Source organism: Lodderomyces beijingensis, assembly GCF_963989305.1.
Source record: "Lodderomyces beijingensis strain CBS 14171 genome assembly, chromosome: 3".
NCBI lineage: Eukaryota > Fungi > Ascomycota > Pichiomycetes > Serinales > Debaryomycetaceae > Lodderomyces > Lodderomyces beijingensis.
This window is the reverse complement of record NC_089972.1, coordinates 2,143,106-2,169,228: the sequence shown is the minus strand read 5'-3', so window position 1 is coordinate 2,169,228 and position 26,123 is coordinate 2,143,106. Positions and strand designations below refer to the sequence as shown.

At 45.1% G+C, this 26,123-nt stretch overlaps 9 protein-coding genes across 9 annotated transcripts; 2 read left to right on the top strand and 7 right to left on the bottom strand. All coding sequences in view use genetic code 12, as the record gives it.

Annotated features, from left to right (window-relative positions):
* Window positions 1-83: 83 nt before the first annotated feature.
* On the bottom strand, window positions 84-1,610 carry LODBEIA_P30190 (uncharacterized protein; the record flags this gene model as incomplete). The annotated part of the gene is made up of 1 exon (XM_066973083.1): window positions 84-1,610. One exon carries the CDS (start codon window positions 1,608-1,610, stop codon window positions 84-86), a length of 1,527 nt encoding a protein of 508 aa, XP_066829957.1.
* A 1,835-nt stretch (window positions 1,611-3,445) lies between these two features.
* LODBEIA_P30180 (uncharacterized protein) lies at window positions 3,446-5,419 on the top strand (the record flags this gene model as incomplete). Its single annotated transcript, XM_066973082.1, has 1 exon — window positions 3,446-5,419. The coding sequence occupies one exon, from the start codon at window positions 3,446-3,448 to the stop codon at window positions 5,417-5,419; it is 1,974 nt and encodes a 657-aa protein (XP_066829956.1).
* A 1,065-nt stretch (window positions 5,420-6,484) lies between these two features.
* LODBEIA_P30170 (uncharacterized protein) lies at window positions 6,485-9,598 on the bottom strand (the record flags this gene model as incomplete). Its single annotated transcript, XM_066973081.1, has 1 exon — window positions 6,485-9,598. The coding sequence occupies one exon, from the start codon at window positions 9,596-9,598 to the stop codon at window positions 6,485-6,487; it is 3,114 nt and encodes a 1,037-aa protein (XP_066829955.1).
* A 3,701-nt stretch (window positions 9,599-13,299) lies between these two features.
* On the bottom strand, window positions 13,300-15,471 carry LODBEIA_P30160 (uncharacterized protein; the record flags this gene model as incomplete). The annotated part of the gene is made up of 1 exon (XM_066973080.1): window positions 13,300-15,471. The coding sequence occupies one exon, from the start codon at window positions 15,469-15,471 to the stop codon at window positions 13,300-13,302; it is 2,172 nt and encodes a 723-aa protein (XP_066829954.1).
* A 193-nt stretch (window positions 15,472-15,664) lies between these two features.
* Window positions 15,665-16,453, bottom strand: LODBEIA_P30150 (uncharacterized protein; the record flags this gene model as incomplete). The annotated part of the gene is made up of 1 exon (XM_066973079.1): window positions 15,665-16,453. One exon carries the CDS (start codon window positions 16,451-16,453, stop codon window positions 15,665-15,667), a length of 789 nt encoding a protein of 262 aa, XP_066829953.1.
* A 299-nt stretch (window positions 16,454-16,752) lies between these two features.
* Window positions 16,753-18,897, bottom strand: LODBEIA_P30140 (uncharacterized protein; the record flags this gene model as incomplete). Its single annotated transcript, XM_066973078.1, has 1 exon — window positions 16,753-18,897. The coding sequence occupies one exon, from the start codon at window positions 18,895-18,897 to the stop codon at window positions 16,753-16,755; it is 2,145 nt and encodes a 714-aa protein (XP_066829952.1).
* An 875-nt stretch (window positions 18,898-19,772) lies between these two features.
* On the bottom strand, window positions 19,773-21,665 carry LODBEIA_P30130 (uncharacterized protein; the record flags this gene model as incomplete). Its single annotated transcript, XM_066973077.1, has 1 exon — window positions 19,773-21,665. One exon carries the CDS (start codon window positions 21,663-21,665, stop codon window positions 19,773-19,775), a length of 1,893 nt encoding a protein of 630 aa, XP_066829951.1.
* Window positions 21,666-21,947: 282 nt separating this feature from the next.
* Window positions 21,948-23,324, bottom strand: LODBEIA_P30120 (uncharacterized protein; the record flags this gene model as incomplete). The annotated part of the gene is made up of 1 exon (XM_066973076.1): window positions 21,948-23,324. The coding sequence occupies one exon, from the start codon at window positions 23,322-23,324 to the stop codon at window positions 21,948-21,950; it is 1,377 nt and encodes a 458-aa protein (XP_066829950.1).
* A 425-nt stretch (window positions 23,325-23,749) lies between these two features.
* On the top strand, window positions 23,750-25,957 carry LODBEIA_P30110 (uncharacterized protein; the record flags this gene model as incomplete). The annotated part of the gene is made up of 1 exon (XM_066973075.1): window positions 23,750-25,957. One exon carries the CDS (start codon window positions 23,750-23,752, stop codon window positions 25,955-25,957), a length of 2,208 nt encoding a protein of 735 aa, XP_066829949.1.
* Window positions 25,958-26,123: the final 166 nt, after the last annotated feature.

Sequence of the window (26,123 nt, the reverse complement as noted above, 5' to 3'; positions counted from 1 at the left end):
TATACATGTATATATACATGTATGTGCACATAATTGTATTACACATCACCTCATAACATCGTATCTCTCTATAAAGTTCTTTTCTAATCCGTTTTCATATCATTCAACCCCAAATCCTCATTTTGTTCATGAGTTCTATCGAATTCTTCAATAGTCATATTTGGATCCTTATCCGGTGCGTAAACATTCTGGACATACGACGCAGCCAATGGATCCTCCATTACGATAGTGAAGCCGATTTTGCCATCGATGGCACTTTGCAACTTGGCGAAAAACTCGGCCCACCGTTGCTTCGTCTCTGCATCCATCGAATCAGAAGTCTGAGTGTAGACCCGACTATTCAACTCCGACAATACCTGAGTCAACAACCCCTCGATTGTAGTGAATCTCCCGCCCAATGTACCTGGAGTCAAGTCCAAGTTCAACTCCGGGATGTTCATTCCGCAAGTTTCAGATTTGAGTATATCTCTTTTCAAGTCCTCGGGGTCATCAACCTTGAGGGTGATTTTCTTGCCTTGAGCAGGGATCTCGCCGCCCGTTTTGACTTCGTTCGACTTGTAGCCGCAGTTATCGCACACGGTCGACATCAACACCACGTCTTTGAAGTGGGGGATATTGACGGTTTTCATGTGCGTTTCGCATGGTTTGTAACACGTCGAGCACGTCGCTGCAAAGGATTGAACTTCGTTTTCGAAATTCTCGATATCGGTCTGGTCGGATAAAAAGCCCGTGCTTTTGGGGTTGTGGTCTGCAGTTGTGGATTCAGTAGTTGGTGCAGATTTTGTCTTTTCAGCTGCTGCTGCTTCTTGTTGTTGTTGCTGGTTCTGAGCAACTTCATCTGCGGAAACCAATCCCAAATACACATTCTGCTCTGGTGTTCTATTGTACTCGTACATGGCCCACTTGTGCGCCGCTTCGCCAGGCTTATACTCGATCCATGAATTTCCCGCTGGGTCATCGACACTAACAGTCAACGGCAACGTGCCCGGGTCACCGTTAAGAAACAGTTGAATTTTCTTGATAACGGCATCGATTTGGTCATATAGTTGAGGCTGAATCTTCTTTCTTTCCTCTTGGTCCGATTCCAAATCGGAGATCATTTCCTGCAAGAGACCCTCGATATTGATCAATTGGCCTCTCTTGGGCGGTATCTCAATGTCCAACTCGTTGAACCTAACAGTGGCAGTCTCGGACTTGACCACTTGTCTGTTGAAATCTTTCACATCTTCAACTTTCAAAACGTATTTCGATCCCTTTTCCGCGATTTGCGCCGCAGCTTGAATCTCGCTGTTTTTGAACCCGCAATGGGGGCACTCAAACGACATCACGATGACTTCTCTGAAAAATGGGATTCTCGTCAATAGCATCCTCGTTATGCCGTTTTCATGGCAGTTCATGCACAAGGATTCGACTTCTTGCACGGGATGGCCTTCGGCATCATGAGCTCCCGTTTGCCTCACGGAATTGTCGACCTGTTGTGCTTGTTCTCCCACGGAAGCAAACGCTTCCTGAGTCTCTTGTTGTTGCTGTTGTGGTTGCAGTTCCTTGCTAAGTTCCTCGGACATGCTCAATCTTGGCTTTTTATTGATGTGGCTTTCTGAACCGCTCATGAGATCCTAGCGATGAGATTACGAGGGGGGAAGACTATATAATACATTGGATGCGACTATAGATATCAATAATGTGTGATGAGCCGCGTTCGCCTAATTTTTTTTCGTTTCCTGCGATGCCGGAAGCTACCAGAAGGTTCCGCTTGCAAGAGAAGTGACAAACAAACGGCCATGTATTGTTGAGGATATTGACATCTGTCACTATAGTCGACAAGGAGACGTTGATGGATCACGAGACGAGCCCGTAGAGGTGTAAGCTGCCGAATCAGAAACGCTGGAAAAATGAGATGTAAAAAAAAGGGAAACATTCGTTGTATGTTTTACATTTTATTTTGCACCCATAGGTCTACAAAGTCGCGCTACAAGAATCAAACCTGACATGATGCCATCTTTGTTATAAATTGGACCCGAGCCGACATGTCCATGTCCTCAAATGAGTTTTTGTGAGATTACCCATTTTGAAACCACTACAATCTAAAAAAAGTGGATGTCCCGAGATGGATCTTACCCTTCTTGATTATGATTTTTTTTATGTGCAAGATAAAATACCTGTCTCTCTGTTGCCCTCTTGACAGTGAAATTTCACGTGACTTGAGCTACAATGTGGAGAGTTTCTTTTCCAGCAAAGGCGAATCACCTTCAGCAGAGCAGCTGGCCACAGCATGGACTCGAAAACCGAGAAAACGATAGAGACCTCCAAACCGGAGATAGTAGTGCCAGGGGGGGAGACGTCACTTGTCTTTACCGTCAAAAAGTGTGGAGCCTTTTATGTTGTAGTTTTTTTTTGTTTACCTCCTTGCCAAATCTCCGCTAGGGCCACAATTTCATTGTGGTGGACAACAACGCCGCCACCAGGAAGCGTTACAATTTCCGCAGTTTCTTCCTTCGCAATAACCTTTCAACGGTGGGCAGAAAGGGCAAGAAAGAAACCTTATTGTACTTGCTGTTCAGCTCTTGTAGTGGCCAGCTCTACTTCCGATACCAGTCTACTGTGCAAGGTGTCTCCCAAAGAGAGCTTGAATCGCGGTTACCGCACACTTAATGCTCCTCCTCGTCTCGCCCGTCCCCTTGATCCTTCACACCGGGCAAAAAGGACACTATACGCATGGTGGTGATAATAGTGGTGGCACAGTTTCGAGGCAACATCTAAAGACTGGAAGCCACACTTTTGTTTGTTTTTTTGTTTGCCTTCCCGCGTTTCCACAGTGGTTGAATTTTGCGCCTCTACAAATGGAACCACCAAAGGAGTTCATATACATATAGATGTGGATGGCCTCAGGCTGCATGTAGCTTTCCGCACGCGAATACATAACTACATGTATATATTGAAGTGGAAAGACGCCTCAAATTTTGCTCTTTTTTTGTTTTTGAAGTTTCACCTGAGATATCCCGAACCGATTTCGATTGTTATCTTGAGACAACGTTAACAGTAGCAGTCTTAGCAGTTGGTGTGGGTGGTTTTTTTCCTTCTTCTTTCCTTCTTTCTCCACCACGTTGATTAAAAAAAACTTCAGCTGCCAAAATTTTTACAACCACAGCAGTTACAGCCACAACAACTTCAACAACTTCAACAAGCTCAACAGCGTCTCCAGGCGATCGGTTTGCAGAGAGACTATTACACACTCACAGCGTGACTGATGGATTTACATAGTAATTGTTTGTCGGAAGGATCCAGTGCGCCATGGTCATCATCATCATCATCAAACACAAGTAGAAAGAACAATTTCGATCGAATAGTTAATGCACTAGCTACTGAGCCGTCACTGCCTAATTTGCAGCAGCAAAACCACCAAGTAGATGAAAGAATTGAACTGACGGGGCAAGAGACTCTGCCTATGCCTGCACATTTCTCAACGAAATCAACGATTGTGACCGACTTTTCGCAAAACTCCAATACATTTTCAACAGCAAACTCACCAGACCTTTCAACGCTAGATTCAGCCGAAGTAATGATATCGAGCGCGTCCAGCCAGGAAGTCTCTGTCGTGACCCCTTTTTTGGTCAAGCACATCAGCGATCAAAATATGATTCCAAAGGACAACTTTCACAAGTATTGTTATCGACATAACCCCGATATCATCTGCAACAAGCGCACAGACGAAGTCAAGATGAAGCACATTCAAAACAAGTTGGAGAATTTGCCAAATAGAGACCAGCGAGCCATTAGCCATGTGTGGTCGATTTTCAGTGCCGCTCCCGTGCACCACAGGCAGTTGATGTTGCAAGGTTTACTTACCCAGTGCTGTTTCCCTCAGTTGTCTTTCATATCGCAAGAAGTCGCGACCTTGATCAAGATTGATTTCATTTCCATCTTGCCCCAAGAGATCTCCTTGAAGATTTTATGCTATTTGGACTGCAACAGCTTGTGCAATGCAGCTCAAGTCTCTAGGAAATGGAAGAGTTTGGCCGATGACGACCGAGTATGGCACCACATGTGCGAACAGCACATTGACCGGAAATGCCCCAACTGTGGCTGGGGGTTACCCTTGATGCACATGAAGCGTGCAAGAGAAATGGCCGAGGAGGATATCAAACCCATACGACGTGCAGAGGACGAAGCAGTGGAAGAAGGCGAGGCACATACACATACACAGACTCAGTCTCAGACACATGGTGAAGGAGGAAACAGCACTTTGTTGCAAAGACGCTTGTCGCTGGCACTGGATGAGCCAGCGCGGAAAAAGCAAAGGTCTGATAGCAGATCTTCCACTGATAATCCCTCACCACTACTCAAGAAACGGCCATGGAAAGCCGTTTATTCTGAACGATTCAAGTTGGAAAAAAACTGGAGAAAGGGAGTCCATACCGTCAAGTCATTTGTCGGCCACACCGATGGAGTAACATGTCTCCAGTTCAATAGGAAATATCTCATGACTGGCTCATACGATACAACCATCAAGATTTGGAAAATCGAATCTGGAGAATGCGTCAAGACTTTACGTGGACACACAAAGGGCGTGCGTTCCTTGGTATTTGACAATCAAAAGTTGATCACGGGAGGATTGGACTCCACTATCAAAGTTTGGAACTATCACACGGGCCAATGCATCGCTACTTATCGTGGCCACGACGATGCCGTCGTTTGTGTCGATTTTTCCAACAAGACCATTGTGTCAGGATCGGCCGACCACACCGTGCGTGTATGGCACGTTGACTCGAGAACCTGCTACACGTTGCGCGGCCACACAGACTGGGTCAACTGTGTCAAAATCCATCCTAGTTCCAATACCATTTTCAGTGCTAGTGACGATACAACTATCCGAATGTGGGACATGAATACCAACCAGTGTCTCAAGATTTTTGGCGGGTTGGACAATAATGGCCATATAGGCCAAGTCCAATGTGTCATTCCACTAACTTATAAAGAAGACTTTATTGAGGATGCAAGTGAGACGGAAGAAGAAGCGCCGAATGTCGATGACAATGGCACCACCAGCAGCGCCACGGCTCCATCTCGTCAATCGGCTCCAACTGCTGCATCTGCTTCATCCTGTACCACCTCAGGCTCGTTACCTACACATTTACTTACATCCTCATTGGACAACACAATCAAGTTGTGGGATGTGTCAACTGGGAAATGCATTCGCACACAATTTGGCCACATTGAAGGTGTATGGTCGATAGCTGCTGATACGTTTAGAATAGTCAGCGGTGCTCATGACCGGTTGATCAAAGTGTGGGACTTGCAAAATGGCAAGTGCTTGCATACGTTTGGCAACAGTTCCAGTGTCTCTTGTGTTGGACTCAGCGATTCGAGGTTTGTTGCAGGTATGGAGAACGGAGAAGTCAAAATGTACTGCTTTGACTAAACCGAAGTTTTTTTTTTTTCGCTTTTTTAGAGTAATTTATAGGTGTTATAATAACAGGTTTTGTTTGGGTCAATGATATTGGAACAGTCTCTTTGATTCAAGGTCCATGGCGGGTAATCATCGTAGCTGAAATTTTCCACGATCCACGACGTGGGTTCTGTTTGTATTTTGCGCGCACACACTCGGGTGGGACCAGGTGATTCCAGAAACGAATATTTTAACTTGACCTAGAAGGGCCAAGGGGTCAACTTAAAAAAGTTCACCAATTTACATCAAAGACTTACTCATTGGAGAGATTTCAACGTTCGGAGCAAACTTTGTATTGGGCTTTTGGTCAATTTACTATCAATTTTTGGTGATATACCAGTATGAATGAAAATAATGCCCCACCCATCTCTCCCCTGCTCTCCCGCTTTCATCCACGTAAGAACACCCTCTTGCATCCTGCTCTTTTCCTGCTACTACAAAACGGTAGACTCAATCATTAACATTGCAGGTGGTGTAAAGTCGAGGAGCAAAACATCTCGAAATTTACATATCCTCGAGCCTTGCAATTTTCGAGTTTGAGACTGAGACTGGGTGAAGCAAAGACAGCTCGCATCGAAGCGCAAACCTTTACCCCCACTTCCCCCTATCCCCCTCCTTTAACACTCCACCGATGGACCAGATCGGTGAATACCATAGCTTCATAACCGCAACATATAGACAAAGAACCGAATCATCAGAAACTTCATCTCGTGGAAGCCACGGGAGTCCGGCACGAAAAAAATAAAGTTTCACCCGACGCGTCCTGAGACCAAAAAGAATCATCACCCCTCAAGATCTCCGAGGAACACAAACACAAAGCCAAAAAAAAAAAATCAAAAAATCAAAAAAAAAATGTTACACATATCGCGGCTACGACGGCACACACATGGGCAAAAAAAAAACAGAAGAAAAAACAAGATAGTTTGCGGTTTTGTTTATCGATTATGATTAAAATCATGGGCTATGTATTGACATTGGTACTTACCATCATCGAGAATCAAGAAAACGAGGGTGATGAGTGCTATTTTTTTTCCTTTTTCAAGTTCCCAAGAATGAGGAAACCGTAAATGAAGAATCACTTTTGGCGTCTTTGCCCGGTACAGCGATTCCATTGCTGCCATTTGCATTGCCGTTGCCAAATTGATCTGCGGCATTGCCATCGCTGGCAGAGTTGAAGAAACAGTAGTTATCAAGTAGCTCCTTGTACGACTTGGTGTTCATTAGCCCAACTCCTCGCGCAGCAGCAGCTTGAGCAGCACTTCTTTGTGCCGGCTGCGCACCATCAAACGAGCCAAAGGAGCCCGAGGAGGTAGACCCGGAGGAAGAAGATGAGAATGAAGCTGTGGTGCTGGAGTTGTAACTTGGCGGGTTATTGTCATTGCGACTGAATTGATCGACAAATTTAGACTTGTATTTCGGCTCAGCTTGCTGCTTCTTGGCCACCTGTTGCATGGGTGGCTGAATCTTTCGGTGTTTACTACTTTGAATCTGTGCATCCTCGGTGTTTCTCAAGTATTCGTCGACATCGGCATTCTTTCCGCCCAGCGAGTTTGAATTGTAAATCGACGAAAGCAAGGGTGAAGTGAGATAGTAGTTGTTATTAACGAAATCGGCTGTATCTGAGCCTGGGGACTTGACGCCATTTTCATCAACAGCTTTTGAAGTGTTTTCCTTGGCCACATCGGCCGTGGAGGAGGTGGCACTTCCCTTGAGTTCAATCTCGGAATCAGACATGACTCTCTTAAGATACGACGACGAGTACCTTGGCCTCTTGGCGTGGTCCTGGATTTTGGAGTCGTGCCTACTGGTTGGTGTACGTGCCGATGGCTCTGGCAAAATGCATTTAGCTAGTTTGATTTCATAATTCTTGCTGTTGTTGTTGTCCCAGTATTCTGCACCTTGAGTATAGTACTTGATACACATTTGATAAACTCGTTCTTTTCTATATTCCACACGTTGTTGCTCGTCGTTATCATATTCTCCATTGACATAATTATCATCATCATCATCGTCATCGTCATCGTCAACCAATGATTCAGTTGACGAGGAGGCATTCTTGGAGTACTTGAAACTGTTGAACAAATTATTTAGTGAGATTTTGAAAACAAACCGATCATAATTGTTTCGCTTCAAAACATCAATTTTATCTGGAGTATAAGTTGTAGGGATTTCAATGATGGTCATCCAGGTATCCACGGAATATCGCACTGTAAGGTATTTTTCAAATGAAAGATTCTTGACTGCAATGTGACCGAGCATATACTTTTTATCGGCAGAAATGAAAATCTTTTCCAAAAACACGGGCGATCCTTGCTCGATTCTGCGAAGATACGACAATGGAGGGAAATTGGTTAGTTTCAAGTCCCAATTAATCAATTGTGGAGCTGATGAAGATGAAGAAGATGAAGTAGAAGATGCAGATTTGGTTTTGGCTTTGGTTTTGGGGTACCTGGAGTTGCCAAGACTGAAATCATGAAGATGGTCAGCAAAGTTGCCCGACATGTGGAAAAACTTGTCCAGTTTGTCATATTTAGCTGTGTCGTTACTGTTACTATCATCATCATCATCGTAGTCATCGTCGTCGCCGTCACCGTCGCCGTCGCTTGCAGAGGAAAACATGGGACTAGTTATTGGTGAATTTGACGCGGAAATAGCCGATGGCGTATCCTTCTTTTTGAAATACTTGATATCGGTAGAGCCGCCAAAATGAACCTGTTTATAAGTTGGTGTAGTTGGTAACGATTTTGGCCGCACGTTTAGTTTTTCAAGATTTGACATGGAGGGACTCTTTAGTGAAGGCTTGACCAATTCTCCCGACTTTTTGCGAACAAGTTGGTACCCCGAGTGAGGAGGGGAGAAGAAAGGGGTTGCATTTGGTGGTGGCGAATGTGCAATTGAAGATGGCGAATTTGGATTTGATGTAATGGCATGTTCTGATGAAACGTCTTGGTCTTGCTCTTGTGCTGGGGGTCTTGTACCTGCCCCTGCACCTGCCCCTGCACCTGCCCCTGCACCTGCCCCTGCACCTGCTCTTGTTTTGGCCTCTCCTGTAGCTTCTTCTCTAGTTAATTGCGGTTTATGAGTAAAATAGTCAGTGGTATCTTTCAACGTAATTGTTGAGTTTTCAAGATCGAGATTTTCGTCTGCTAAAGGTGACGAGATAGAGCCTGGCGATGATTTCGGCGACACGGCGGGCGAGATGTCTTCTGACGACGAAGTTGGAGATGCTGATGATATTCTCTTGTTAAAAATGCTATTGGCCTTGGTGGGATCGTTTGCCTTCATCAAGTAGTCTCTTGACCTCGGGGGTTTATGCATAAATTTCATGGAAAGGGGCAAGAAATCGTATTCTTCGTCCGACAACCGACGACCATAAGGATGCTCATTAGCAGTTGGTGAAGTTTGATTTTGATGTTGCTGCAGCTGCTGTTGTCCTTCTTGAATTGACAAGGAGGGCAAGTTCAATTCGTAGGTGTATGATGGTTTCCGGGGTGGTTCTAGGTCATGTCCCTGAACTCTAAAGGGGTTTTCCGAGGAAACTTCAGTCGTTTTTGCAGTCTTGGGGTTGGGAGGTTGTTGAGAAACAAGCGTGCCCGAGCCCGAGCCCGTGCCATTTCCATTTCCATCTCCATTAGTATTTGTATTGGGATTTGGTTGATGGTGGGCTTGCTGCAGGTGTTTCAGATGTTTTAGCTGCAGGGGGTGCACATCTTGAAAATAGCCACCACCTCCACTGTTGCGTGATTCCCTTGGTTCACGGTGATCAAAACTGGTTTGCGACAAGTTTGAGTCCTTCTTGCTATCGACTGATTCAATAGTTGGCGAGGTAATCTTGTAGTTGCAGTCGTGCAAGGGCAACAGCTGGTGGAAATGCAGCATGGCCGGCGCAGCAGCACCTGCGGCAGCACCGCCAGCTGTAGCAGCCCCGTTGGCAAAGTCAAATGAAGGAGGCAACGACGAAGAAGATGATGATGCCATGTGGTTGTAAGTATCCGAGTCCCTACCGGTGTCCATGTCTTGACTCACATCAGCTGCGCCAGGTGCTGGCGATGTATTACTTGTATTTGTGCTTGTTGTGTTAGTTGTGGATGTAGCGGCAGTAGTAGTGTCATTGCGGCTATTTGGTTGTTCAACAACTAGTGGTGATTGCATAACAGTGTTGAAAGTGATGAAAGTGTTGTAAAAAAAAAGAACCAAAAACACACACACACACAGAGGAGACAGCAAGGGGGGGGGGGGTTAAAAAATTAGGGGAGTCTTGTATGAACCAACAAGAAAACTGACAACGACGACAACAACAACAGCAATGTAGGGCTCCAGCAGTTTCAGTTCCTCTTCTTTATATATACCTGTTCTTGTTGTTCTTTTTTTTTTTTTTTGGTTGTCAAGGTTCCTCTTTTAAGGATGCAGATGTATTATCATATACTCTTTTCTTGTTCTATGGGAAAACGAATACTGAATGAAAATGAAAGAAAAGGGGGGGGGAGTCGGTGAATGTCTTCTTCTTCTTCTTCTTTCGCTTTCTCTTTCTCAGGGGGGCGTCTTTTGACTCAGGTGTCTTTCCAGAGGTATTGTATCTTTTTAATAGCAGTTTTCCCCCCCTGGACTTTAAGACTGGTAGTCTGTAGATATTTATACCCTCCCACTGGAGACGCCGTTGTCTCTTTGTTCCAGTGGGCTACTACTCCGAGTTTAAATTTTAATTCTAAACCTGCGAGAGAGACATTATTTTACTGCGGGCAGAGAAACTGACGACAAATAACACACACCACCACCACCACCACCACCACCACCGTCGCTACTATCACCGACAACAGACAGACGCAACCCAACACGCCAACAGCTGACTGTCTCCCGTAATTAACAGAGACAGTCTCAAGCGCTCAAACACGGACACTTTTACACGGGAAGGTAGATGAGGGCTGGGGTAGAGCTGACACACACAGACACACTCGTGTGTGTGTTACTTCTGCGGGCATTACGGAAGAGTCAGGACATCCCCCCCACGAGACCGTGGGTGTCTTCTTTTTCTTTTTCTTTTTTGCTTTTTCCAATCGGTGCACGGTGTTGATTTGCTTCGGAGAGCAATGTCATGACGTTGTTTGCGCGCTTTGGTATCTTTAAATGCTCATAACTTTCCTCTCGCAGTGGACCTTGCCTTCCCGCACTCTCACGTTTGCAAACTTGCTCTAGAGATAAAGACAAAATACCGTAATTATATGATCGAGTAGACCAGAGCCGAGAGTAGAGTAGAGGGGGGGGGGCATTTTGACAGTGAGGTACCTTGGTGCACAACGCTGCAAGTTTCAGCAGCCCTCGCTCTATTTCTTTCGTTGTTTCCCGTCCTTCTCTCAGTCAGATAGCTGATTTCAACAAGGGGCACCGGGAGGAGGGATATTTTATCGCCGATAAAGAAATTGCTGGTGAGGACAACTAATCTAATACTTCAGTCCATCGATAAGAATTAAATAATCAGGTTACACTTGCCACTATCAGCATGTTTTTCACTTATATTTTTACATGTACTTGTGCACATTTCTCTCTCACGCTCAAATCAACAGTGTCCTCATGAGACTTCTTCTGTTGCGACTCATGACCTCACCGGCAGCGGGAAAGTGTTATTGGCTCTCCTGTTCTCCGGCACCTACCATCAGACAATATGCCTTTTCTTTTTTCCCTTCTCTTTTCTCCTTCCTTTTTTTTTAAAAAAAATTCGTTGTGGTGAATAGCGACAGCACTAGATGAGGGTGGTAATAGTATATGATGTTGAACCGTTTTACGGCCACGGGATAACAGCGACAACAGCTCGGAGACTGACTGATATTGACCGAGTTGATTCGCGAAATCAGGTTTACAATTGCTATTTTCTATTCATTTTTTTTTTGCCTGAAATTCCACTTCCCCCTCCCCTTTTTTGGTCTCTAGTCAGTAACTCTTCGAGAGAAAAAAACCCCTTAGAAAAGTCTCTATTTGACCTGGTCGGTCTTGTTATCGCTGGTGTCAATAATCATCATCACCACCATCTTGGCCGCTGAGCTGCTCAGCTGCTTCGCACTGTTCCAACTATAATTTTTTTCTTCTCTTGACACAAAACCCTCTTTCAATCTCGGAGCGCCAAATCGATTTCACATTTGGTAGCGCCCGGCCATCTTAACCCCCCAACGAAACTATTGTTAGTGGCGTTTGTGTAACCGCAAATACCCCCTTACCCCCATACCCAACCAACTGGAATCCACGGTATCAAAATCCTGATAACCCCCAATCTAACCAACAAGTCCCAGCATTGAAAAGGGAACTAGGAAGCAGCCTGGTGCGCTCTTGCGTGCAAATTCTACCCCCCTCACCTTTTGGCTCGGAATCTTGTTGCAACCAATCCAATTGCAAGCCAAGGTTGAGAGTAAACACCGCCGACAACTTGCTCTTTTTACCCCCAAAGCACATCGTATAAATGTCGTCTCCGTCGCTCTCTGTCTGTTTCTCTCCACATTATTCCTTTAGCCTTCGGAGTTATGAGTCCATAATTACAAGAGAAAGAAAGAAAATTTGACAAAACTTGCTCGATTCGCTCATATAATATACACATATTTATATATGTATATGCACTGATACAGAAGCCGTAGCATCCATCCCATATTATTTGTACTACCAAAACCAGACACGCATTTATATACCCTTTACACTCGAGACTCGCTCATCCGATGCATATCGGCTCTGTCAAACTTCTCATCCGAGCCCTAAACTGAAAGGCCATGCCGTGGCTAATGGCCAGACCCAACGCGACACCCTTCTCTCTCTCTCTCTCTTTCTCTCTCGTTATATTTTATTTTCCCTCAATTTCGCTCCTTTTGCAACCACATTCAAATTCTCATTCCCAAATACAGCAGCACACTTTTTGAAAACGAAACCCAGCTAGTTTTCCATCTACATCAAGATACGCTATTCTTGAAACCGCATCCCTATACCTGTCCTTTTGCCCTCTTCTTCTCTTACTCACCCCCCTTCTTTTCAGAAGAAAAGCTTACGTCAGTGGTCGGCATCGCATGATCCCTGAAATTCCATCCTAAACAAGCATAACCTCGCAGATTATAAAATATCTCACTTGAATTACAATAAATAGTCCAGTCTCCGGTAATCTTCCAATTTGAATTTTATTCACCAAAAATTAGTGCACAGCAAGAGTAAAATACGTACGTCAAAGTACGGGGGGTATACCACTTCCTTCTTCGTCCGCCACACCCCTTTTCTCACTTCCATCATCTCAAGTCCAGCCCTTATCCCCTCACTTGACCAATTCAAACTGAAACAAAAGATCTACAAATTCTCTTTTTTTTCATTTTGAAATAAAACGACATTGAGCAAGAAGAAAAAAAAAAATTCTTAGAGTCTGCTCACTCTGTTGCAAATTTTGTAGAGTTTAAGTTGTAACGACAACAAGCTCTCTGTCTCTGCCCCAGGTGTTTCTTTTATTGGTGTTTGTAATTTGCTGTAAAGATAATACGGCGAACTGTGGGTATTGGACGATTGATGGGGGTGGCCAAGCCGAGGATACTGCTTGCGCTTGTCTCATTCCGCGGCTTACGAGACGAAACTTGGTTGGATGGTTGATGTTGTTCGCCTGTATACCTACGATGACTCAAGCGCTCGATGGTTTCCCATCGTGTGTGTGTGTGGGGGGGGGCTTTTTTTTTCTTTTTTTGCAACTTTCTCCCAGTTGAGTTTTTAGTTGTTTTTGTTTTTGGTAGTGTAACACAAAGGCACTCGGAGTTTGCAAATTTTGCAACACTACATAGACCATAAATATAGCATAGCAAAAAGCCAGTGTTGAGCTCTTAGTGGTGGTTTTTTTTTCTTTTTCAGTATTCTAATCTATATACCAGATTATAGCAACTTCCAAACGAATAACAAACGGCACCTCCACCCACGATCAAGCTCATTTTCTTGTTTTCATCTCCACCGCTGGCAACGTTTTCAACGTATCCAAAGCCTATAAATATGGGAGGACATAGGGCATACACCAGCTCGGGGATCTCCACGCTGCGGAATTGGAAGCTTTGCACATCCAACGTCATAACGTTGGTCAAGCGTGTTAGTATCGAAGTGGGCGAAACACCACCTACAATCAACAATTTGCGCGAATCTTGAATTAGAGAAGCGCGACTTCCGATTCTTGAAAAAAAGGCGCTCTCAAACACAACCTCAAGATGGACAATTCTCTCCCTATTATTATCATCATCACCTTGTGTATAGAGTGTCCATTTGTATAGCTTATCGTTGACTCTCGGTATGGAGACATCACTCATGCCTCCGTACAAGTACCCGACACCTTGATCAGCGTCATACACCATGCTTGCGCTCATCAAATTGACCATTGCATCTCCATCTCCGCTCAATTTGACCTTGACCTTGTGGAATTCTCGACTTTGCACATTGAAAAGTAGGAACAAATCACCCATTGCGGGCTCGTCGTCCTTCTCGTTGACCCCACTTAACCCACCAAATATGAGCAATTCCAGCTCACTAACCTTCACCACTGAGTGTCTCGCGCGCTTCAAATCTAACTGGCCAATTTGGCTCCAATTGGTTCCATTAAATGCAAATACTTCATCTTTGTAATCACCAGGTCGTGTTCTACCGCCAATGAGAATCAACTCTCCACCAACACTGGTCAAACTATGACACACACGAGCTGATGGCACTATAGCTCCTCCTCCCTTCTCCTCTATAACCTTGACAAGTCCCATTTCACCCGTGGCATAATCAAAATACAAAGTCTCATCAACTCGAGCTTGCTTCAATCCGCCATTGACAAATATTGTCTCACCCAATGCCGCGACGGCGGGGAACTTGACTTGCAACATTTTCTCCCCCGACTCAAATTTCGCCTCGTGTGCAAATGTAACATCCAGATCCACTTTAAAATCTTCATAAATCAAATCACCATCGGCTCCATCACCATCACCTTTATAGACCAATTGAGCTGTGCAATTGGTAGCATGGAGCACCATGTAATGCTGGCAAAATATAATGAACTCTTCCCATTCATCAAACTCCTCCAATTGCATCAAGCGAGTCTTTACTGCATCTTCAACTAAACCGCTCCAATTCTCCCATAGATTCCTAATTTCAACCTCGGCATAGCTCTGCTTGAACCGATCAACTTGTAGCCGTTTCGTAGGGTACGACTCGACGCATTGTATGGGACTTGTCAAATGCTCAAAATGATAAAGCATCTTGGTGGCAAAGGCATTGTGAGCGCCATCGGGCATGATTTGTTCCAACATGATGAAATGCGAATTGGGCTGTCTGGAGCTGGCTTCAATTACAGGATCGGCAAATTCAGGTTTCATGTAAGCTAGCGACACCTCTGCAATAAATATACTAACTGCATCATCATCGCCATCATTGTTGTCACCCTGGTTGCGGATCCTGTGTAACAAATCTCGATAACTTTGCAAATCCTTCAAATCACACCCAGTAAGCCAATACGCGTCAGTGCAAATCTCCCCGCGCTTAGCATCCTCATCTTGACCACTTTTCCAACCAATCAAATCTCGAATCTCAGCCGCCTCGCTCACAAGCTTAATCTTTTCCCGTACCAAGTCGGGATAATCCACATCAAAAAACTTCAAATCGTATTCACCACCACCACTACCAAGCATGCTTAACATTTGGAAAGGCAAGGGGTCGAACCCACAGCCAAGATTGACAACATTAACACGCTTGCCCAAGTTCAACTCCAATATACGCAAAAGCACAGCACGGACACTCTCCATTCGAATCCAATACCCGCGGTTGATCGCGGGGGATCGCCGTTTGAATTTGCCCTTGACGAAATGCGAGAACCATGAACCGAGCTCAGGTTGGATCTCGCGGCAGTACAATTTCTCCACGCTGCGTTTCGAGACGATCGACGAGTTGTTCGTGCCTTGTACTTGTTGGTCATGATAGTTTTTGCGCCTCTTGTCCTTTTCTATCTTTCTGCGCTGCCGCGTGGCTTGATCTGGGGTAAGTGTCGGTGAAGTCATGGTGTACCCGTGTGGATTCGCTTGATATTTCAACTGTCAAACGATGGTATATAAACAGAGATAAAGAGAAAAAAATATTGCGCTCGCTCCATCGTGAAACTCGCGCGATGGGCCTCGACCAAACCCACTCCAGATCATCACCAGAATACAAGAAAAGACCAAATGGAATGATTTTTATTGTTTTGATTTCTTTCTATACGCCTTTGAAAGCATCCTTCAAAGCCAGCTCAAACTCCAGAGGTTGACGACTTTGGCACATTTTCAAATATCGAACAGCAGCAAGCGTATCCTTCAAATTCTTCAAACTTCTCCCCCTATCACTTTCCCCTTGCTCCTCTCCATCTTCTCCCTCACCAACTTTATCCCCCTGTTCTCCACCACCACCAACGCCATCGCCACACTTAATCCACACGCGCCCATTGATCCCCACGGCAACTTCAAACTGCACCTTCCGACTCAACAACGCCAACACCTCCAGCAGCGCATTATACAACAACTCGCGCGCGAAATTCAACTCGACATCAACCACAAGCCCAGACTCATCCAAAACACCAAATCCACCAGCATCCCGCGCATTCCCCGCATCATAACACACGACTTCACACTCAACCTCATCACTCAGCACAACGCGCGCATACACCACCTGCCCCACTTTCAAGTTCGGCCGGTTCTTCTTCGTGGCGTTAGCAAACCCCAAAAACGGAAGCATGACAGGGGGAGAGAACAGCTGGAGCTGAACTTTGTAATATTCGCCTATCGAGCCCACGATGGTGCCCACGACGTAATCGTGCGCGCGCGGGACGTATCGCTTGGTGTTGGATTCGATGTAGATGAGGTCCGGGTTGGGCGATTGCAAGATGCCCGCGGCCGACGGGATGAGGGTTTGGGTGCGCGGGTATTTGTAGATGCCCGGTCCGATCTTGGTTGAGGTGACATTGGAGTCTGACGGTAGGCTGTCCCCTGGAAGTATTATGCTTGACATGTTTGATTGTGGTGGATGTGATGAATGGAGTAGGGTGAATGTGGATGTGTGGTTCGTGGTGCCGATATTTTTTTTTTTTGTTTGTCGGTGGTGGTGATGATGATGATGATGTGCAAACGAGCGCGCGAGAGCAAGACGACTTGCGCAATCGTGAATTACAACCTTTAGGGAGCTAGATTTCAAAAGTCTGTGGCAAACTCTGAGCTGACTATCACATGAATGTCTCAGGTAACCGAGTCCCACTTCTATCATTGAAAAATCTATATCACTTTATCAAAATTTCATCTCTATTAAAACCATCATGTATCGCTAAGATAATTTATAATCTTGACCTTGTCCTCAAAATAATCTCGAATGTCCTTGAAACTCAACAATGCTCGAGTAAACTCATCGCAATCGTCCAAGGGCCGATAATCCTTCAACAAAAGCATCGTCTCATAGTCATACTGCAAGAGCATCGACTCGTTGAAAATATTCAACGTTTCGATATTTCTCGCGTACAAGTTCTTCACCACGGAGTCGTCTTCTCGGTTGAAACTCACATACGACATTACATCTTGACCAACCAGTTTATCTCGCGTGGGGTAATGCTCGGGCCGGATCAAGGTGGTGTTGAAACTTTGGATTGCCGTTTCTTTAACATTGACAACCTTTCTCGCTTGGAACCTGTTTTGCACAAGCTCGACGCGGTCATAGTAATTCGACCACTGCAAATAGTTATTGTAAAAAATAAAGCGCCGCTTAAAAAACGCAAATAGTCTCGACGCGTAGCAAATGTGTCGTTGCAACATCTCATCGATTCGTTGACTGAAAAACTCTTGTGTGTACCGGTTGTATTTGCAAACCGTAAGGGTGTCTTTTTCGTTCAATTTACCCGCGGTAGGCAAGATAAACGTTAAACTAAATAGGTACTTGCATGCGGGGAAAATGGCATCCAACGACGCTGCAATAGCGAAAAAATAGGTGTACAATGGAGTTGATATATCCTTGAGGAAAACAGATTCGTCGTAATGGTGGTTGTCGATTCTTGGGTTGTACGCCATCGCCTGTGACGGGCATATCGAATGCCATTCTCGGAGTATCTCAAAGATTACATTGGGCGGGTAAGTAGTGATAAAGTCCTCGTTTCTCATTGTGAACAAAATAGGAAGCACTTTGTCTCTTAGAAACTTGAGCAAAGAATGAGATTGAGCTTGCAACGTTGAAAGCGATTGATTGATTTCCTCCACGTTGGTGAACGATGCTGAATCCGTGTATATAAACTCTAGACTGCTCAAGTTCGACTCGATTTCAAACAAGAACTGAGGATAATATGAAGGGATGTTGATGCTAATAAGATTATGCTGTAAATTGCTTTGAAGAAAATTGATGATGGGTCTCATATTCGAAGGATTCTGCTCAATTAGCTTCGTGTATACTTCGAACCCAAGCATCGCGTATTTCTGAGCATTAAAGAATGCTTGCATTCCGCCGCCCATCATCAAAAGGGAAAAAGTGAACAAGTGACTCGCGTAAGCAACTAGTTCGATATCTTCCCCTACTTTTTCAAACGGGTACTGGTCCAGATGGCGCAGTATGCGCTTCATCTCTTGGTCCAAGGCCTTTTGGCCGCTGCTAAATAGCTCCAAGGCCCGCGTATCGAGCGAGTTGAGAAACGAATCTTGAGTTCTTTGCGGGTATTGTCGGTGGCTATTCAAGATGATGATTTCTCCCAAACACTGGAACCCGCACGTGAGGACAGGATCATGATATTTCTTGAGCGTCAAGTCGCTCATATAGTCGAGCAAGACATTTTCCCCCCTAACGATATAGTGACTGAAATCGGTGACAATCCTCGGCACCATCGTCACTCGCTTGTCAACTTTAACAAACGCACTGCGGTTTATCCGCTTAAACGTCATCTTGTAGTCGAATCCCTGAGGTAGCACACCTGTGCTTGCCATCTGTTCCTCCGAGTCTGCATCGCTTAGAATGTCATCGTTCATAACTTTGAACTCGCCCGTGAAATCCTGCATCGATAAATTATTGTACTGAAGCGGTGGGTAATGAATCCGAGGTATCCAGATGGGCAAGTTTGCCAATTCAAACTTAAACTCCAATACACTGCCGCCATCGTCGTTTTTGCTCGTTGCAAAATAGTCATGCACTGGAGAAAAAAGCTTCATGTGGCTGCTTTTGGGCACTTGCAGCAGTGAAGTAGCTGGTAACCGAAAACTTCGCTGCAAGAGTTTATTCTGCGAGTTCCGCAAGGAGTGGGTGAGTTTCAACTTTTCAATGTCATTGTTCGATAGCAGTAGATAAGAGCAAGTGTCACCTTTGCCCTTTAAACAGTTTTGACACAGCGGTAACCGCTCATCGCACCTGATCTTCTTCTTCTTGCAGTTTAAACAACCGAGCTTTGAATTTGTATGCCTGCGTCTCTGAGTAGGCTTGGGTTTCGCCATGATCTCCGCCAAAAAAAAAGAGAAAACCTCAGTACTTTTGAAAATGAACTCAAACTCGAGACAAATGAAGTGGTGGATGAAAAAAATTAGAAAAAAAAGGAAGCCAACAGTTTGAGTGGTTGAAGTTGAGGAGATCTATCTAGCGAAACATGTAGACCTTGTATTATACGTCTACTAGAGATCTCTGCATGTCTATATACTGGGTGTCTACTGTCGCGATCACTAGAGCACAGCCAAAAAGAAAAAAAGAAATCCAACCTGCTTTCAACATCGTAATTAATACCCGTCCAACAACAGAGACAGAAACCACTCCTGATACGACTACCACCACTACTACGGCAACTACCGCTACTGGCACCACATCTACCGGCGCTGCCGTCTCCAAAAAATACACTTACGAGCTGCCGGCACGACTGCTCATAAACCTGACTAAACTGTTAAATAAAACTAGAAATACAAGAAATACAAGAAAACCAAAAAAACAAAAAACCAAGCAGGCAACGGAAGGAAAAAAACAACAGCCTCTCAACTATCATAACCTTCTCTCTAACCCTTTTGCTTCTGCAAATAGCAATCTGCCAAGACCGCTGGACAGGAGTTGGTGATGTCAAAAGGCCATGTGTACTGAGTTGCAGTCTTCTTTATCTCAAACCTTCAAAAGCGCAATGAAATTTTTTTTATTTAAAAATGGATCCCTGGATCTAATATTTTTTATCTGTTTTCTTTCTTTATTATTATTATCATTATTTTTGAATTTTCTTCACCGCATGCAACCGTTGGGATTCTCCGTGATTGTGGCGACCGCTAAGATGAGGTTTGTTTCCTGCAAACAAAAAAAAAAAAAAGAATAGAAAAAAATTTTTTTTTTTCTCCTTCTATTGCCGATTGATACTAATCTTTCTTCTTTTTGGAACTACGTACTCTCTCGTAGCCGCAGCCGCACTATATGGTACCTTGGGAATAGCCCACTGCTCAACAGTGGAATGCAGATTTCGCGAGAGAAGCTCTAATGAATCGGCAAACGAACATCCATATCCCTCAGGTGACAAGTCCGGAGACGCGCGCCGCCGCTTAAAGGGCTTTGATGCTTCTTCTTCTGCTGGTGGTGGTGGTGGTGGTGGTGGTGTTGTTATTGCAACTCTAGATGTGTTCCGGGCTCTATTCTTGCCCGAATGTGTGGTGATTATCTTCATTTGCAGCTGCGCCCTGGATACGTGGAAACTCTGGGCCTGAGAAGCAGTAATTGCGCCTATTGACGGTTGTGAATCCTTCACCACCGCCGATCCAGAAACCTCTAAAAAGGATTTGAATCTTGTCAAGTTTTTCGAGGCGAAATCAGACCGGATGGAAAACGTTGGGAAATACACGTCGTCGAGGTTTCTGTTGTAGGACAAATAGGATAGTGTCTGGCACACTTTGGGCACAAAGATTACATTGTACGACCGGCCCTTGGTTAAAACTTCATCTTCAACCGTGATTCCTTCAACCATGGCGGTGAATTGACCAGTGCCAGCTGAATAGTCGCCAGAACCGGGGATGATCAAGTTTTTGGTCAAGAGCAAAACGTTTTGCTGGAACCAGTGATTGAACAATCTTCGAATAATATCTTTGTCGTGCGGGTTTCTGCTGAGCTTTGTCATTTCAAAAAACTGAAACTCACTGGGGAAGCAGTTTGAAAGGAGGTGATCCCAGAGCTTTCTGCCCTTCATCAAGATAACAAGAGCCGGGTCTGCTGGGCCTGCGTCTGTATTAACCTCGCTTCCCATGGCACATTGATAGCACGAGATTCTTTTATAAACCCTTTTCAAGCCGTATTCAATCGGATCTATTACGCGGTGACATTTTTGGCAGGTGCATTTCTCGAGACTGAAATCTTGCAATGACTGTGTGACACCTTGTCCCGGGTCGTCGGAATGCAAATAGGTGTCTAAATGTAACGATGAAGCAGGCACATCTCCAATATCTTCGTCTTCATCGTGCCCATTATCATGGTGTCCCTCGTGGTTGTTGACCTCAGCGGTTTGTTTAACGAAATCAAACGGATCCACTTCTACTGCATCGCCGGTGCCCTTATCTGCCACAAAGACGTTGAGCTGAATTTGGTTGCGGCCAGTGTCTATCTCACCAAGCGAAGTCAGTTGATCACCCTTGCAAACCTTGACGGTTGTGGCCGCGTCTAAACTAATATCCTTGAAACCATCCGGTTGGTAATCAACGGGACAGGATTCGTTGAAAAGCAACTTGATGAAAATGGACTTGTTTCGCGGCAACAAATCAAAGGACTGGGTCAACACTAGCAACTGCTTGATCATTTGCTGCATCTGACTTAACACCGTGTCATAATGATTGCACTCAGTCAAGCCGGAACCGGTGCCGCTACTCGTGGTCAAGCTGACCAGATTGGACTTGTAATCAACAGCGAAGAGATAACTTTCAACCACTTGTTTATCATCGTTGTTCAAGTAAATGCCCAATTGCACAGCTTTCAAGTACTCGGCTTGTATCGCGCTTTTGATGCCGTCTTCGATGCATTTGATTAACGAGTCTGTTTGCGACGTGACACCCTGCTTCAACTTTTTTGTCCTCACGTAGTTGGACTCGGGCAAAGGATTCTGTACGTCGTAGTACTTGGCGTCAGTGTACGTATCATCTCTGAAAACGTCTCTCAAAAAGGTGATGCAGTATATCGACACGCTGATGAATTCGTGGATTAGCAACTGCGATTGGATAGTTGAATCTACCTGCTTGACCAACTGTTGCGCTTGCATTTGGGGGGTGTGTGTGGGGAGTTAATCTTGAGCATGGAAATTGCAATGAATTTGGTTGCAAAATTTTGGTTGTAAAAAAGAAGATCAATAGTTGGTGTAGAAGAACGCGTGGTTCTTGCAATTTTATCCATACCTTTATTCCAATCTATCATCTATGTCTAACTTCTATGTCTAACTTCTATGTTTAATCGTCTACTTGTAACTATAAACATGGTCTTTTTTCATCAAGAACGAACCAAAAAGAAAAGAGGTTCCATGACGAGCGGGAAGCTGCAATGGCGCTCAGTTCAACACCTCAAAGTCTTTTCCTTGGGCTCTGAGCCTCTTTACGTGTTCAACAACCTCACTCAACCTTTGCTCTTTGCGAGCCTTGGTCTCCAGCCTGGTTTTTATCAACTCTTTGGTCCAAATGACGGGCTCAAGACCAGGAGTTACTAGATTCTGCTCTTCAATCCAGTCTTGCATGAGTTGACAGTACTGCACATCCAAGGGGTGCGTGAAATCATGGAATTTGGAGCCTCTTCCTTTTTCCTCCAACTCTGTTTCGTATGCTTTTCGTCTTTCTTCCTCACTTGGAAGCTCCATCCTCCCCGAGCAATACCTCGCGATTACTGCTCCTTGCGACTCTGCTAATGGCATTGGCACGATATTCTTCAATAATGCAACAAAACTGAGCGAAGGATCGTGAACGTTGAATATTTGCCTGTATAGGTCATGGACCTGGCGTCCGTCGGTGATAACATCCAACTTCAAAAAAGGCATGCTGTAAAAATATCCCGTGCAGTAAATGACAAAGTCAATCCCCTTGACATTATCGCCATTTGCGGTTGTGATTGACTTGTCTGAATGGTCATACCGTGTCACCAAACCAACATAATCCACCAACTCATTTTTAAAGCCCGGGTTCTCCAAGTCGCGAACCGAGACAATCACCTTTTTGGCCACGGTGCTGATTTGAGTAGAAATATCAACACCACTCGCACCATTGCCAATGATTAACACCGTCTTGTCTCTGTAAAAGTTGGGATCTTCAAAGTTCTTGGAATGAAGCACCGAATGCGGCAATTTCTCATTCCACTCGGCCAAGCCAGGCACTGCCGGTATGAAAGGCACGCTGAAATGCCCCGTAGCAATTATGACCGCGTCGTAACAACGCGTTTCCACCAGACCACTGTCCGTGCTTTCAACAGTCAAGTGCCACATCCCATCCTCCTCCTTTGCAAGCTTTTCGACGCTGGAGTTAACATTGAAACTCACGTTCTTGTCCTTGGGAATGGAGTCGATGTACGCATGGAGGTACTCCAAGACTTGTTGGCGCTTGGGAAACAATATCGTATCTTTGGGGAAAGGCAACTGTGAGTACTGCATCAACCAATAAACGAGGTTTGTTTCCATGTATTTGTAAATCGCAGAGAAATACTCATCCTCGACAGTGGCCTGTTTCTCCAAGATTTCGCTGGCATTGGGGTCCAAGTTTGGCACATGAGGATGCGCCAACGCCTTGTCGCCTTTATGAAACCAGATTCCACCAAGCTCGCTTCTTCTTTCAAAGACGTCGATCTTGGCAAAATGTACAGGTTCTAGAGCTAGGGCCTTTGCAGCAGCCAAGCCCGTGGGGCCCCCACCAACTATAGCTATCTTGCGGTATCGTGGCTCCATTTCACTTTTTACTCACGATTCAAACACTTGAACAACAGCAACAGCAACAACAACAGCAACAGCAACAGCAACAGCAACAGCAACAGCAACAGCAACAGCAGCAGCAACAACAACAACAACAAGACCAAGAAGAAGAAGAAGAAGAGCAGGTTCAGAATTTCATTTCTGGGGCTCTTTGGTGGCACCGTCGAACGGTATTATATCAGGTGGCTTGACTTGCGTGCAACTTTGTTAAAAATTTCACTGAGCGCGGGACCCCCACTCTTAGCCCCACATACACCCATACAAACAAACACACACCACATACACTTACAAACATGTACGAACACACATTAGCCATTCTTTAACTCCATAGATTTTTGTCTACACTTTACGTGCCAGACTTCGACATATACCAACCGTGCCATATCGACGGAGAGTGAGCTATGAACAAGTTTAGAGTTCGCAAGTTTGTGAAGACTGCAGGTGACACCTCGGGTGTGCATCACCTCATTGATCGAGACAGTAGCCTACCGACGGAGATGACCGGCATGCCAACAAAAATCACCAGCTGCCTCAGGTGTCGAAAATTGAAGAAAAAGTGCGATAAGATTCTTCCCGAATGCTCAAACTGTGACAAGGCAGGTGAACCCTGTCAGTACGTTCCGCGGAAAAAGAGAAAAGTTAGATCGAGCTCGGGCACGGAGACAGGTCTGAACCTGCCCAGGAGGTATAGTTTCAAGGAAAGCACCGATGAAAAGACTGGTCCCAATCTGCCCGAGTCCCTAGTCATGGACCAGGACCACAAGAGTTTGGATACGAACGGCGTGCAGGTCTCATTTCCGTATCCGCACCAAGACGGTGGGTTTTCAAACTCTACACCATACGCAGTGTCGTATCGAACTTACGAGCAAAGCAACGAAAGGATGACGCAAATACCTTCTCAAAATGGTGCTAATGCTGACGGTGGTGGTGGCGATAACGGTGACGGTGACGGCGACGGTGACACGGATGGTAACGCTAACGCCAACGCTAACGTTAGCACTAGCTACCCGCGGTACCACTCGTCAGCCCTGCCGCTTTTAGCAGATCCTTTTCCGAGACATCACGAGATGATGGATGCTTCAGAGGAAGTAGAGAACAACGATCACCAGTACAAGCACCAAAATGGATATCTGACGTCGCCCTTTTTAAACTCAATCGATGCTCGTGCTCCAAATTTTGATGCATACCCAAAGCAGATCTCAAAGGTTCTCTACGGTGCCGTGGGGATTAAAACCAACTCCAATGTCAGCATCATTCCTCCAATTACAGACAAAGTATTGCTAACGAGGGTCATGAATGCATTTTTCATGCACACTTATCGGATATGTCCAGTGATCAACAAGAGTGAGTTTATGTACAAGTTCAACAAGATATTCAGCGCGGACGACGTTTCGGGCTCCTTGGAAGAGTTTGACGACCAATACGAATTGTACATGGTTTTAGCGATAGGAAGTACCCACTTGGAACGATCGAGGATCATTGGCCGAGATAAACGTATCTCGGAGTACTTTGTGTCGATGGCGTTGAGTAGTGTTCACAACAACATTTCTAAAAACGATGTCCCCAGTATGAGAAGCTTGATGCTCCTAGCGTTGTATTCGTTTTTCAATCCCGCGGAGTTTATATCCTGGGAGATATCGGGTAAATTGGCAAGAATGGCGATCCACTTGGGGTTGAACCAAGCCATTGACCTGGAGGCGAAAAAGATGACTGCCCGCGAAGTTGAGATGAGAACACGGCTCTTGTGGTCGGTATACACCATTGATAGGTTGACGTCAGTGACGTTGGGCCGACCGGTGGCTTTGAACGACGACGATATTAATGTTCCCTTACCGCAGATTTTGGACGACGACGAGATTGATGACATCACTACCTATAGATTGGTTATCCATTTGCGGCAAATTGAAGGCCGGATTCTTCGAAAAGTCCATTCCGTCAATGTTCACAAGCGTCCCGAGTACCGCAACAGACTGGAGGCCGAAGTGTGCGAACAGGTGCTCTCGGAGCTTCGCGAGGAAATCGAGGAATGGCACAAAAAGGCAAACGAGTTGGATAACCTCACCACCAAGCCCAAGCAATCGCTTGCGTTTAGAGCGCTGATACCTTGGTTCACTGCTAGATACAACCATCTACTCATCCTCCTTTACCGTCCTTCCTACCTCAACCCTCAGCCACTGCCTGACATTCTCGACATTTTGGGCAAAGCCTGTGTCCACACTTTGTCCTCGACTTACAAGCTATTCAAAGCCAAGTCACTTCCACTCAATTGGACAACACTTTATCGGTTCCTCATGGTGGGGACAACAATTCTTCACTGTTTGTGCAAGTGGGCTATAGATTTGATGGAATCCAAAACCGAAATCTGCTACTGTATAGAGATCTTTGAAGCTTTTGGTAGTGACTGGGTTGTTGCTAAAAAATGTGCAAACGTTTTCAAAACCATTGAGAACAAGTTGCTCGAGATTACGCTAACTGACGGACACACCAGCGATATGGACAACTTGGCCAAGGAGTTGCTCGGGGCTTCCTCGTCGTATCATGAAATATTGAATGTCCATTCAGTCGACTTGTGTCTCGACAGCCAATACATGTACGGGTTTGAGAGCTAGAGTTTGTTCAAAATGATGAATAAACCGCGGAGGGCTACGAAAAAAAAAATACAAAAAAAAAAAAAAAAAAAAAAGAAGTAATTTATATGCCATGTTTTTATGATGTTCTTGTTTTCTTTCTCCTTGTCCTTTTTTGTTTGTCTTGGGTCTTTGCAAAGAATCAGTG